Source organism: Rhinichthys klamathensis, unplaced genomic scaffold (genome assembly GCF_029890125.1).
Source record: "Rhinichthys klamathensis goyatoka isolate OS25496 unplaced genomic scaffold, OSU_Roscu_1.1 h1tg000172l_1, whole genome shotgun sequence".
NCBI lineage: Eukaryota > Metazoa > Chordata > Actinopteri > Cypriniformes > Leuciscidae > Rhinichthys > Rhinichthys klamathensis.
Window position 1 is genome coordinate 228,091 of NW_026606702.1, and position 13,899 is coordinate 241,989.

The window sequence follows — 13,899 nt, forward strand, 5'->3', positions numbered from 1 at the left end:
TAAATTCAACGGAAAGAAAAAACAAGATTCTGGTAGATTCTGGTTTTTATTCTCAGATTTTCAAAAGTATATATTTGATTAACAGTCACATATACCACAGTCAGATGTTAAAACAATAATAATATATAAAATATATTTGAGTGAATCTTTACACATTTACAAGAACAATATATCTATAGGTGGATATTTTACATGTTGCAGTGGGTCTAGTGAGTCACACTCACAACATTTGAGATTTTAGAGGTTGGAAATCTGTACCTGAAACCTCTGCACCAAACGGTCCAGATTCTTAACTATTATGGTTTCTCTTATCTATCCACATTTTTATCTGTCTAAAACATCCTCCTCGTGTTTCTTATGAATGATGAGTCAATAGTTTCAAGCCTGTTTCACTGCTTTCAGACATAAGGCATCTCATTACATCTCAGAAGTGCATCTGTTTGGTAGGAAGGAGCTTGATATACAAACATTTTCATCCATTTAACTTTAACTAAAAAGTTCCAGAATCTTGATTTTGTCTTTATAAATAAATTGAAATTGAAATAAGTACTGACAGAGGAGAACTGATGTCTGAATATTTAATTGACGGGAGGTTTAGAAAACAACGAATGACAAGTATTCAAATAACCAAGACAACAGGATTCCTGAAATGTGAGAAAAAGACGTTAAAGGAAATGTGTGCAGCAAGGGTGTCTACAATGAATGACAGACTTAATTAAAAACTGAATTAATTAAGTAAAATATGAGAAATATGTACGCTACAAATTCCTACTGAACTACTGCTAAAACTCTCAGAGACAGAAGGAATACTATCACTAAATGCTAAGTGGGTTCTTCCAGATTCCTCCCAGAAGAACTGCTGTTACTGTAAGTATGTTCATTACTCCAGCATGTGTTTCAGATGACCCAACATGACTTGAAAGGTGTGTCGATCTACATCTGTTTTAGTCTGTTAACTCAAGCATCTACTTTTAAGATAAGTGACAGACAAGCCATTGATACAGTAGGCCTAAGCATAGATAGATAGATAGATAAGATAGATAGATAGATAAGATAGATAAGATAGATAAGATAGATAAGATAGATAGATAGATAGATAGATAGATAGATAGATAGATAGATAGATAGATAGATAGATAGATAGATAGATAGATAGATAGATAGATAGATCATTTATTAACGATGCTCCATTATAATATAATTATAATTCAATTTACAATGATTTATAATTTAAACAGCTCATGTGACATTACAGTGAATTTTTATATTACAGCTTAAAGATAGAAGTTGGGTCTTTCTGGCAGATATTGCCCATATAATGAAAGACACGTATAACACTGTCTAACATTTGAGTGTTATTTAGAACTCTGAATGTACAGACTGTATTCAAAAACATTTTTTATCATCTATGATTTGTGCAGAAAAATCAGGAAGTTCCTCATCCTGGATAGAGTCTGAACAACACAAGAATAAAATTTGGGCTATATTTTTACATTTTATTATGTAACCAAATGTTATTTGTAGATGGTGGGGCTAATCACAACCCCTGCATAATTAGAAATAAGGTAATCAACCACCAATATCATCTGAACTGATTATCCTGAACAAGTGGCAGGCCATGGAAATAGACTTGACTGATGCTGACTGTTGACATAGGCCCTGTCCCAAATGGCACCCTAAAAACTTTCGTGACGTAACGCCGCTTTGACTGTTGGGAAGAAGTTTGCTGCGGAGCCCGCTTCAGTGTGGGCTTGGCAAAAGTGCTCATCGAGGGCGCATATCGACCACAAAGGGGGTGCTCATGATATGAAGTGTGCCATTTGGTACAGGGCCATGGTCCTCAGTAGTTTGTAATGATAGCATGTAAAGGTTACAGCTTCACGAGATTTCACTATGGGCTGCTCTGCTGCTCAAGAATCTCCATAGGCACGGTCTCTTTGAAGTCACTCAGTTTCCTGGAGAAGGAAGACAGTCTTGTGCTGATAGAATCTCTTTTCTGTGTCAGCATACCCCCGTAAAGCTGCCACAGCTTCTCCCGGAAGTGATTTCCCACAAAACAGTACAGGAAAGGGTTTATGGCAGAGTTGGAAAAGCCGAGGCAGAGGAAGAATGGCAGGAGTTTATGCATTACTTGGAGCATCCAACAATCCCACTCCACCCCCAGCTCTACCAGAGCTCCGAGAAACGCCAGCACGTGGAATGGGAACCAGCAAAAGAAAAACGCCAATACCACGGCAGCCACCAAACGCAACACGTGGACCAATCGGCCAGAGTCTTGCTCCAGGTGGTTCGGGGTGGCCAAAAGGTGCACGGCTATTAGGCTGTAGCAAGTAGCTATGACAACAAACGGCAAGAAGAATCCAAGGATGTTCTTTGCAAGAGTTAACCCAGTTTGCCAGATGGAGCTGGGGTAATAAATGACACAAGCCGTGACGTTGTAACTGGGAAGAGTGTGTATGTCACGGAACACAACTGTTGGCAGCGTGGTCAGAGCCGCAACGACCCAAATGATGGCGCTGACGCATCTGGCCCGGTTGATGCTCCTACTGCTCTGAGAGTGCAGGGGGTAGACAATGGCGTGATATCGATCCACACTCATACAGGTGATGAAAAAGATACTAGCGTAGACGTTTATAGTGACCAAACCCCCACACAGCTTACACATAATCTTCCCAAAAACCCAGTTGTAATCCAGCGAATAATACACAGCCCAGAATGGCAAAGAGCTCAGGAACAGCAAGTCCGACATGGCTAGATTCATCAGATACGTGTTGGCTACGGTTCTTCGGCCTGAACTGTGATATAGCACGCACAACACCAGCATGTTACCAAAAAAACCCAGTAAGAAGATGAGGCTGTAGAAGGCGGGGATCACTTTCTTCTGGTACTGCGAAGTTGAGGAAGACATGTAGTCACATGAATTCGTCATATTATGCTGCAGCAATGACACATCGGGTGAAGTCAGGTTATGAGCGGAGTCTGTCTCCATGGCGTCACTGCTGATTATACAGGTGATTCTGAAGTTCTGTAATGAAAAGAAAGTTCTCATGTGAAGCAGAAATGATGAAACATGTTATTGTAGCCTTGTGATAAAATGCAAAATCATCTATCATACTCCTTCACTAAAACTTCTTGATCCCCTCAAGTAGAAAATACAAGATTGTGAAACTCCTGAACGTTTCGCCCAAAAGCAAAGAAAAAGTCATAAAACAGCTATAAGTCACAGGCTGAATTTCACAGGTTGCCAGAATAAAGAAAAACTAACTAAATAAAAGTGAGAAAAATGTCTCTTGTGAGTGACTATGCATAAAAACATTCAAACCCTTCACGGACACAGAAAACACTTCGAGTCCTATTTCAAGCACTGGTCCCACGGTTGTGGACAGCTTCATTGTCTGTCTGTTACGTGATTAGAGCTATAAACCAGAGGGAAGAAATCCCACCATATACTGACCATCGACAGTCCACTGGGACTGATGTTGCAGCATCCTCTCCTTTACATCTTGTCAGTGTGAGAAAGAGAATCTGTGAGTGAGAGAAAGAAAGAAACGTGAGAAAGCGAGTGTGTGAATGTGTGTAACCATAGCTCTGGTGAGTTTGTGTCCAGCACAGATGTGTTTTATAGCTCTCAGTAGGCTGCTCACAATACATCTGGTTACTGTTAACATAGGCGGGGGGCACATGAAGATATTTGATTGGCTAGGAAATCAGTTGTGGAGTTTGGGGGGTGTACGAACAAGATTCAGTCCTGCTCCCTAATAGTATGTACTGTATAACACAAAGTAGGTGTCCGGTCATTCTTTTCATATTTTACCAATGAGCTCAAGTAATGAATGCATAATTGCACAACATAATCACACACCAGCCAAAAAAAAAAAAAAAAAAAATCGCAATCACAATCAAGTAACAGGATCAAATCCTCTAGCAACTGCTGACATATTTTGCAGATTGAAGTTTTTTTAAAGGTAATGCAAGTTATTTTAACTATGATTAGATCTAAAAATGTAAATAAATGATTTCTTATATTGAAAATATCTTCAAGTTTTAATATGTTGAATATATTAGGAATCTGCCTGTGTTGTAGGATATACTAAGCGAACAAGTTTCTCATCATTTATATCCGCTCACCCCTGTCATAAGAATTCATTTATGAAGATTAACATTACACACTCTAAGCTCTAAATAATGTTCACAGCTGTTGAAAATAATTCCAGTCATATTTCAAATGGTGCACATGTTCTTAATCAGAAAGCTACGCCTGTCAAGTTCACACACTAATTCTGTTTAAGTCGTTGGAAAGCTTAGTTATCTAATATAATAAATGAAAAATGTAAATTCTTTCAGAATGATGCAGTAATAGATTAACCACTCAAACGATCTAAAGTATTTCCCTCATATTTGGTTCATATTACACGTCATATAGCTTTAGAAGAACTGCAAAGTCCACGTTTGCCTAGAGTGATTCTGCTCCCTTGAAAAAATGACATTCAAACTCACAATTTATAAGTAAAATGAGACTTCCTAATTTCTAATACATTACAGTAAAGAAAAGGAAATATAGTGACGCCACAGTGCAAAACATGTACCAAGATAAATACTTTAGACTGCGCTAACATCATATCGTTTTCATTAACTGATTTGATAGTTTGTAGGCTGGAATTGGAATTATGAAAGAGATAATGAGATTAACAGTTTGATAATAATCTGACATAATCATAATAGCAATAGCACCTATGAAATTCATCCCACTGGCTAATGCATCTCCTTACATATTTTCCAGATATACTTCTAATTTTACATTCAGGATCTTAAGAAGTTAACTTAAGGTAATTTAGTCATTTTTCTTGCAAGATGACTTGAGAAATGACCACAGCACTCTGCAGCTTAACATACCTCTCAGTTTCCGGTGCAAAGTTAGAGAAGTCTTCAGTCCCTCCGAGGTGTCGATAAACTCCTGGCACACGTTTCACGCTGAAAAACGAGCCAAAATAAGCTTAGCCCCCAGCAGACTTTTCCATTTTGGAAGTGGAGTTGATTCTCTGGGTGTGTAAGTATATGAGGGAGTAAACAGCCAACCAGATGTAGGATTTATTCAAATAGTTTTTACGTCCACATTTGTCCACTGGGAAAAGGAGGGTGGAGAAGGATGTTGTAGGGGGAGAGAGGGGGAGGGAGAGAGAGAGAGAGAGAGAGAGAGAGAGAGAGAGAGAGAGAGAGAGAGAGAGAGAGAGAGAGAGAGAGAGAGAGAGAGAGAGAGAGAGAGAGAGAGAGAGAGAGAGAGAGAGAGAGAGAGAGAGAGAGAGAATAAGAACAAGAACAAGAAGAAGATGAAGACGAAGAAGTGTTTTTTTTTCTTCTTTTTGGTAAATGCAGAAAGAGAGAGAGAGAGAGAAGGAAGACGGCAAACATAACCAGGAAGAAACACTCCAGCAGTACGCACACAAATATAATGACCTGAAAAATTAAAGACAGATGTGCATAGTGTTATATGTAGTGTTTATATGTGCTGCAGTAATGTTTCACCATCTTTTGCAGTGAATAAACATGCAAATGTCAGTAGATCTGTTCTTTCTAATGTAAATTTTCTGCATTCCTGCTAATGAAAGTGCTGGTCGCTGGTCTCACGAAAGTTTTGAGGTTCTGCCTCTTAACTGTTGGGTAAAATCGTGTCCTCTTTCAAACACTTTTACCCAGAGTGTGAAACCAGATAAGCTTCTTAAAACACAGGAAATTGAGAGACGTCAGAGCCTCTCCATTCACTCTGGACTCTGGTTACCATGGCGACGACCCAAAGAGAGACCCCTCAGAGGTCACGGTCAGATGTGTTCTAACAATCTCATAACGAGGCAGATAATGATGTCTCAAACGAGGAGAGCTGAGATAACCGAAATGGCCAATTACAGATGACATTACACAGAAGCGTGCGTGTGTTTACAAATTAGTATGTCCAAACAACAGAAGGAACAGAACATACTGTTTCTCATACTGCCGAACACGCTTTTGAGTTTCTCAGTGGCTGTCAAACCCAGTGTCTGAAAACACTTTCTTTAATAAAACTTTGATCAAAAGAAAACAATGTTGCAACAGAGGGCCTTTTTTGGGGGGTTGGGGGGGTTACTTCTGAAATCAGGGTGCTCATTCTCAAACACTAGAACTAGGCAGCGATTGATTCGAAAGGGACTCCGGAATTCTGCTGTTACCAGTAAACTCTGGAATTCCAGCTGAGTTGATTCGTTTGGTCTGGACATACTGAGCATTGCTACATCTTTAACTTAACATAATTGAAGGCTGAAGGGTGAAACAATGTACAGCTGTGGCTACTTAAAATAACAACATTTAACAGTAGAAGCATAACTCAAGTAACTGACATCATAGGCAAACCAGCAGCTGTTTTATAGAGAAAATGGAATTTGTATTACATACACCTTTGATGTAAGTCTAAAGCTGCATAAACATTGGCCAGTTAAACTCCCCTCCTGACATTCATTATTGGGCACACAGTAGAAAGACCAAAAATCTTTGCAATCCTGCATTGAGAAATGTGATTTTTAAATATTTTGACAATTAACTCGGCACAAAGTGGTGACCCATGACCCATGAGCTCCTTTTACTCTCAATCACGATACCCTCAGCTTACCAATTTACCTATTGTGGGCTGTTTCAAAAGAGTTTAACTCTGATAATTTATAGGCGAGGCAAGTTTATTTATATAGCACATTTAACACACAATGGTAATTCAAAGTGCTTTACATAGAGGAAATTAAAATAATCAAAAGAAATAAGAATAATTAAAACAGTTTAGAAAAAAATAAAAATATTCTAAACTGTTTAGATAAAAATTCCTGCTAAGAACCATGAGAATTCCAGTTTAGATAAAAATAAAATAAAATACAGTACAAACAGTCGGACGAACAGTGGCACAGTGCTCATTCAGTAAATGCACAGCTAAACAGATGTGTTGAGTCTGGCTTTGAATGTGACAACTGTAGGAGCACACCTGATCTCCTCTGGAAGCTGGTTCCAGCTGCGGCTGGCATAATAGCTAAAAGCAGACTCTCCATGCTTAGAGTGAACCCTTGGTATTTCTAGCTGATGTGATCCTAATGATCTGAGTGATCTGTTGGGTTTATATTTAGTGAGCATATCTGCAATATATTGAGGTCCTAGCCCATTTAATGATTTAAATACCAGTAATAATACTTTAAAATCAATCCTAAATGTAACTGGGAGCCAGTGTAAAGACCTGAGGACTGGTGTGATATGTTCATATTTTCTGGTTCTCCTCAGAATCCTGGCAGCTGCGTTCTGTATGAGCTGCAACTGTCTTATGGTCTTTTTAGGAAGGCCAGTGAGGAGTCCATTACAATAACCCACCCTGCTGGTGATAAAAGCATGCACAAGTTTCTCTAAGTCTTGACTGGAAACAAAGCATCTAATTCTTGCAATATTTTTCAGATGATAGTATGCTGATTTAGTTATTGCTTTGACATGACTACTGAAACTAAGTTCTGACTCTAGACACACCAAGATTTCTGACTTGATTTTTAGTTGTTTGACCCCTAGAGTGAAGGTATGCGTTCACCTTGAGAACTTCATCTTTGTTTCCAAACGCAATGACTTCAGTTTTGTCTTTGTTTAACTGAAGAAAGTTTTGGCACATCCAACTGTTTACTTCATCAATGCATTGGCACAGGGAGTCAATGGGGCTGTAGTCGTTAGGCGATAGGGCTAAGTAGAGCTGTGTGTCGTCTGCATAGCTGTGGTAAGCAATTTGGTTCTTTCTCGTTATTTGGTTCATTGGGAGCATATACAGGTTGAATAGGAGTGGCGCAAGAATTGAGCCTTGAGGGACTCCGCATGTCATGGATGTCCACTCAGACATTATGGTCTCCATAAGATGTCCTCAGACATCTATACTCACATAATAACCTCTCCCTTCTAAGTATGACCTGAACCATTTTAGGACTATCCCAGAAAGCCCCAACCAGTTTTCCAGCCTGTCAAGAAGTATGTTGTGATCGAGATTGTCAAATGCAGCACTGAGGTCGAGTAGTACCAGATACTGATAATTTGCCTGTATCAGTATTTAATCAAATATCATTTATTATCTTTATGAGCGCTGTCTCTGTGCTGTGATGCGATCGGAAACCAGATTGAAAATTGTCAAAGTATCCATTCAAGCTTAAGAATTTGTTCAGCTGATTGAGGACAACTTTTTCAATGATCTTGCCTATGAAAGGAAGATTTGAGATCAGTCTATAGTTGCTTAATATGGTCTTATCCAGATTGCTCTTTTTCAGGAGGGGCTTGACAACTGCAGTTTTCAGGGAGTTTGGAAAACTCCCAGAGAGAAGTGAGGCATTTACCACTTCTAGGAGATCTGCTTCTAAACTGTTTAACACACTTTTGAAAAAAGATGTGGGAAGTGCGTCAAGGGCGCAGGTGGATGTTTTAAGGTGCTGTACAGTTTCTTCAAAAACTTTGCCATCAATTTCTTCGAAATCCGACATAGTAACTACTTTCTCCGGTTGTGGTCTGATCTGTCTGACCGCAGTGGAACTCAAGGATGTGCTGATCACCTTTCTGATATTATTGATTTTCTCAGAGAAGAAAGAAGCAAACTCACTGCACTTGCTGTCTGAGAGCATTTCACTGGGAATCTGGCTTGGGGGGTTAGTCAGTCTTTCTACAGTAGCAAAAAGAGTGCGTGTGTTGTTTAAGTTGCTGTTTATAATATTCGAGAAGAAAGTCTGTCTAACTTTGCCTAGTTCATTTAAAGCATGGATGCTGTCTTTGCAGATGTTATAATGGACTACAAGTTTTGTCTTCCGCCACATGCGCTCTGCTTTTCTGCATTGTGTTTTCATATTTTGCACTGCTGTTGAGTTTCTCCAAGTTGCTTTTTGTCTACCACTCTTCTTCCTGACTTTCACTGGTGTAAATCATCAATTACACTTTTAACTTTTGAGTTAAAAAAATCAGGGAGAAAATCAACAGAGTCAGCAGATATGCTTGGCGTTAAAGATATAAGCGTTTCACGTTTATTTTGCCTGAAGTTGTTCAGTGAAAACAATAGGAAATCTTTTATTTGTACTTTTGTCAGTTAAATAAATTTAAAAGAGAATGAACAAAATTGATTTTATTGCATTTTACAAAATGTAAAACTTGTAAATTACTTTGTTCTAACTGAGAAACATGAAAGAAATGGTTTTATGTGACCATTGGGAAAGGGAACATCATTGTAAATGATCACAAATGTTATACAGAGATGATTTTGACTGAACAAAATAACTTGTCTGAGAAGCTCTAAGTCTTTGATTCACTTCACTCTGATCTGAAGGACAGATTTTCAGGTGAAAGGATTACATGCACGACTCACACAATACAACAAACAAATACAATTATTGAGCTGCAGTTCTTTCTGTTTGGTCAATTGTCAATATCTTCAGATGTCCTTTTTATTTATTTGAAGAATCTTTCAAAAGGATTTCACTGAAATATATTAATTCTGACAGGAAATGCAGCTCTGCCATTATTTATTCTTTTGTAAACTGCACTCTTTTGAGCCGCCTTTGTGTTCATGGTTGACACTTGTAAAACTTGTTTTAATTGGGAGCTTTATGATTTTGTATCATGGCTCATTGAAATTAGCTGTATGGCACATATAGTAATCTGGACCTGACAGACACTGACCTGACACTGAGTCTTGTTGTGTAGATTTTTAGTAAATTAAGCTCCAAAATTTGGGATCACTATGGATATTTCCGGAGCACTGGTTCATTTGTCTCTGCATCATTCTACAATTACAGTGGCTTGTCCATCTAAAAAAGTTCAAAAGACAAAACTTATCACTCATCAATTTAACATTGGATTGCAGTTAATGAGAATGTTTGATTGTTAAAGAAAAAGTTGTATAGTCTTCGAGGTAACACTTTACTTGAAGGGGTGTGCATAAGACTGACATGACACCTTCATAACCATGACATGACATATGTCATGAATATGAAGTAGGGTTTATGCATGTTTATGACAACTGTCATTAAGTGTCTTTTGAATGCAAATATGACATTGTTTAAGATGTCTTTGTTATGACATCTTGACATAAACCAATACATCATAACCTGTCAGTGTCTTTGTCATGACAACTTGACATTAAATTAAATTAAACTGTCATGTGGTTGGTTTTGACACTGGCTGTCATGGGGCCATTATAACTGTGTCATGAATATTTTTGTGACCTCAACTACAGTGGTACAAATTGAATTTGTCATTAAAATGTTATAATGGCCTCATGACAGCCAATGTCAAAACCAACCACCTGACAGTTTAATGTAATGTTAACCAGTAAAGCTAAGTGGTTTCTTAAGTATGATAATTAATCTGCTATGTTATGTTTATGACAGGTTGTGTTGTCTTAGTAATGTCAAGTTGTCATGACAAAGACACTGACAGGTTATGATGTATTTGTTTATGTCAAGGTGTCATAACAAAGACATCTCAAACAATGTCATATTTGCGTTAAAAATGTCATAACTGAGTGAATGACACTTTATGACAGTTGTCATAAACATGCATACAACTTCCTTCATATTCATAACATGTGTCATGTCATGATTATGAAGGTGTCATGTTAGTCTTATGCACACCCCTTCAAGTAAAGTGTTACCGTTTTGTATAAGAATTGTGTACATTGCAGTTTGACTTTGTTCTATCTAAATGTGAGAGACATCACTTGTGACTGCAACTGCAGAATAACTCTTCTAGAGAATTACACATGCACAAATTATATTGGGCTGAGAAAGAGTAGTATTCTCAGGCTCACAGTAACCATGAGAATTCCTGCTAAATACTCATAAAATGAATATTATATAGACAGTATGATTTGATCATGTCAACTCATTTTAGTGAGCCACTGAAGCTTATTAAATGTGAAAACACATCTTGACTTACTTAAATGAGCAATGGGTTTTACTCTGGCTGTAAAAGCATTAAGTGAGAACGTTTTAATTTTTTGTAATAAAAGTACACATTTTTAAATTCAAAATAAAAAAATAAACGATTATAAAACGTTTTGGGCATACATTATTTGAAAAGATTATTTGAATATGTTTACACTTAAAAAGTAAAATGACTGCAGTCACAGTACTAAAAATATATCTGAAGAAATGATTAAAATAATGCTGTGAAACATTCAAAATCAAATTAAATCTTAAAAATAAATGTCTGTTATGCTACTATAATTCTTAACAGAGGAAGTAAGAAGGGGGGCTGAGAATATACAGGATATTTACGTTCGGAACAAAACACTCAAAATCCCAAGCTGCGTTTCTTCTCCCTGATGGACAATGAAATATGTGTGAGAACAGCACTACGAGAAACCTGTAAAAGTTTTACAACTGCGCAATGTCATGATTCAGCATAATCATAAAATGTAGCTTGTCCAATGTGTCTATATAAAAAAAAAGGACAGACATAAAGTCCTGAACACATTCTGTTCCCTGTCAAAGAGCATCAGCAGCTCTCCCTAGTGACTGACAGAAGAACTCAAGAGAGAGAGGAAGAGAGAGGGAGGAAGAGGAAGGGTCACAGAGGAGACAGGATGCTGGTTTGGGGGAGAGTTTGAAGGGCTAAATTGGGAGCCAGCCTCAATGTACAAAGAATGAATCACAAACCATCCCAGGCTCAGGGCTCACCCTAAACAGTAATAATAGACTTCACTGTGTGAGAATGTGTGCAATCCTGCATGTGATTCAGTGATTGATTGTGTTGTAAGCAAAAAACAAACAGCCAAAAGCACATTGTTGTGGAGAAAACACCCACAGTGCTCACTTCTCATTTAACTAATTTGACAAACACTTGATTTTATTTTATCTGACTAAACCACAACTAATAAACATATATACATATTTGAATTAGCCTTTCTCTGTTCATTTCTCATCTTAGAATGGCCAGGTAAGGCTACAGACTGGTTCTCTGTATTTGTGTGTCTATTGTTTAAAATACTATAAAAGATAGATTATTTAAAGGCTTTTTGTGGCATATCACTGATTTTAATCGAGTTATTTTAACACTATAAATAATGTGTTGTCAGGAACCCCAACATAAAAATGTGAGATTTTAGTAACATTTTAAATCGGTTTAAATTACTTAACAAGTGCTGACCAGGTTTTTCAATTCATTTGCCTACCTTTTAATCCTTTGCATATCTTAGATTCCTATCTCCACCACAGTAACATTCTATAGCCTACAGAAAGAGAAATTGATGTTTTATGATGGTTTTATAAAACTATATGGTCAACAAAAGATTTTTAAAAAGAAGTTGTTTCTTTTAACCACACATTTTATAATATAAAATATTGAACAAAATGAATACACATCTTCTAATACTAAACAAAGGAAAAACAATTTAAAGGGATAGTTCACTTTGAAATTAATTTTTGATATGTTTTAGCTTACCTCAAGGGCATCCAAGATGTAGGTGTCTTTGTGTCCACAGTATTTTCAATTTTGATATTTTTAGGTCAAACCGTTCTTGTCTGTCAGTCATATAATGCAGGTCTCTGGTCACCACCTCAAAGAGCATGCACAGAGAAGTCCAAATTAAACATGATTTAATGACTCGTAAATGTAAGTACACATTGATGGCCTAAGACACGAAACGAGCGAGCCAGGTCCAAGTGATCATTCTGAGGTCGCCGGCGCTTCGGTCTTTTCCGGAAAGCACCGGAAGTGAAACCTCGCGCGTGTAGGTAAGACGGCTAATTAACCCTTGTGTTATGTTGCGGGTCAATTTGACCCGTTTCGATTTTCAAGTTGTTGGAAATACTGGTTAACCTTTGTTTTTTTTCTCGATATTTTGTGACTTTTTCTCATTTATCATGATGAACATGCATGCAAAGTTTCAACATGCTGATGTGTTTTGACATATACAAACAAAATTACTGTTACGTTCGTGATGTTCGCGGGTCAATTTGACCCTCATAGACAGCCATTCAAAAGCAACTGTACAGACACAAAATAAAAAACATTTATTTTCTGTATGTCAGGGCACTTCAACTCCAGTTCTAACGTGCAATTGCATCTAAAAGTGCTCTAACCCTAACCAAACACACTTGAAAAAGCTAAAATTACAGTGTTCAGAATTATTTGCAAATTACAGATGAAAATCTTTGTCAGACACAGATAGTAAAATAAGCTCTCATTTCAATATTCAAAATATCTATATACCTAGCTTTTAACCAAAACTTTTGTGTAGGATTTTCAAAGGCAGCTTCACAGAGCCAAAAAATAAATAAAAAACATTTATTTGATGTATGTTTTTGTTATGTTTGGTTTCTCACTTCCCAGTGAGTGAATAATGAAAATAGGAAAATAGGTCTTAGGAAACTAGGGAAAGTTAACTTAGGAAAATGAAAAATGTTCATTATACAGGAATTTTTTTTTGTTCAGTTACAATGTTCAAAGCATAAAATGTAAAAAAAAAAAAAAAAAAAGTAAAAAAAAAAAATATATGCAAAAAAAATCAGTATACTGTTTATTTTCCAATTTTGTCAAAACAAAACTGTTTAAAAAAACGTTTAAAAAACATTTTCATTAATCATATTGTCAGATATAATGTTTTTGTAATGTTTGACAAATGTTGATATTAAAAGTTTACAGTTTGTATCTAAATCTTTGTTGTTTTTCATAGTGTGATTTTTGAGGAATTGCATTGAATCCAATTAGGGTCAATTTGACCCGGTCCATAAGGGGTGTACACAGAAATCGAACAGAACACAAGGGTTAAAAGGGTACTAATTTGCGCTTATCCGGGATGTTTAAACCGTCGTAAAAGAAAACAATTCCCAAAAAATAAAACAATTGTATGAGTGACGTACACGCGCGAGAGATCACTTCCGG

The 13,899-nt window shown here is 37.0% G+C and overlaps 1 protein-coding gene and 2 long non-coding RNA genes across 4 annotated transcripts; 1 reads left to right on the forward strand and 2 right to left on the reverse strand.

Moving 5' to 3' along the window:
- Positions 1-299: 299 nt before the first annotated feature.
- LOC130091900 (uncharacterized) lies at positions 300-1,014 on the forward strand. Its single transcript, XR_008807875.1, has 2 exons — positions 300-368; positions 855-1,014. It is a non-coding gene; the product is annotated as an uncharacterized LOC130091900 (long non-coding RNA).
- Positions 1,015-1,386: 372 nt separating this feature from the next.
- agtr2 (angiotensin II receptor, type 2) lies at positions 1,387-4,942 on the reverse strand. 2 transcript variants are annotated; one of them, XM_056260029.1, is made up of 3 exons: positions 4,894-4,941; positions 3,455-3,525; positions 1,387-3,025 (listed from the first exon to the last, which is right to left on the reverse strand). In XM_056260029.1, exons 2-3 carry the CDS (start codon positions 3,455-3,457, stop codon positions 1,892-1,894), a joined length of 1,137 nt encoding a protein of 378 aa, XP_056116004.1. In that variant the 5' UTR covers positions 3,458-3,525; positions 4,894-4,941; the 3' UTR covers positions 1,387-1,891. The 2 variants fall into 2 exon arrangements, with proteins under 2 accessions (XP_056116004.1, XP_056116005.1); XM_056260030.1 differs by lacking the exon at positions 3,455-3,525 and having other exon boundaries at positions 4,894-4,942.
- A 20-nt stretch (positions 4,943-4,962) lies between these two features.
- LOC130091901 (uncharacterized) lies at positions 4,963-12,366 on the reverse strand. Its single transcript, XR_008807876.1, has 3 exons — positions 12,188-12,366; positions 9,694-9,821; positions 4,963-5,122 (listed from the first exon to the last, which is right to left on the reverse strand). It is a non-coding gene; the product is annotated as an uncharacterized LOC130091901 (long non-coding RNA).
- Between the last annotated feature and the right edge of the window lie 1,533 nt (positions 12,367-13,899).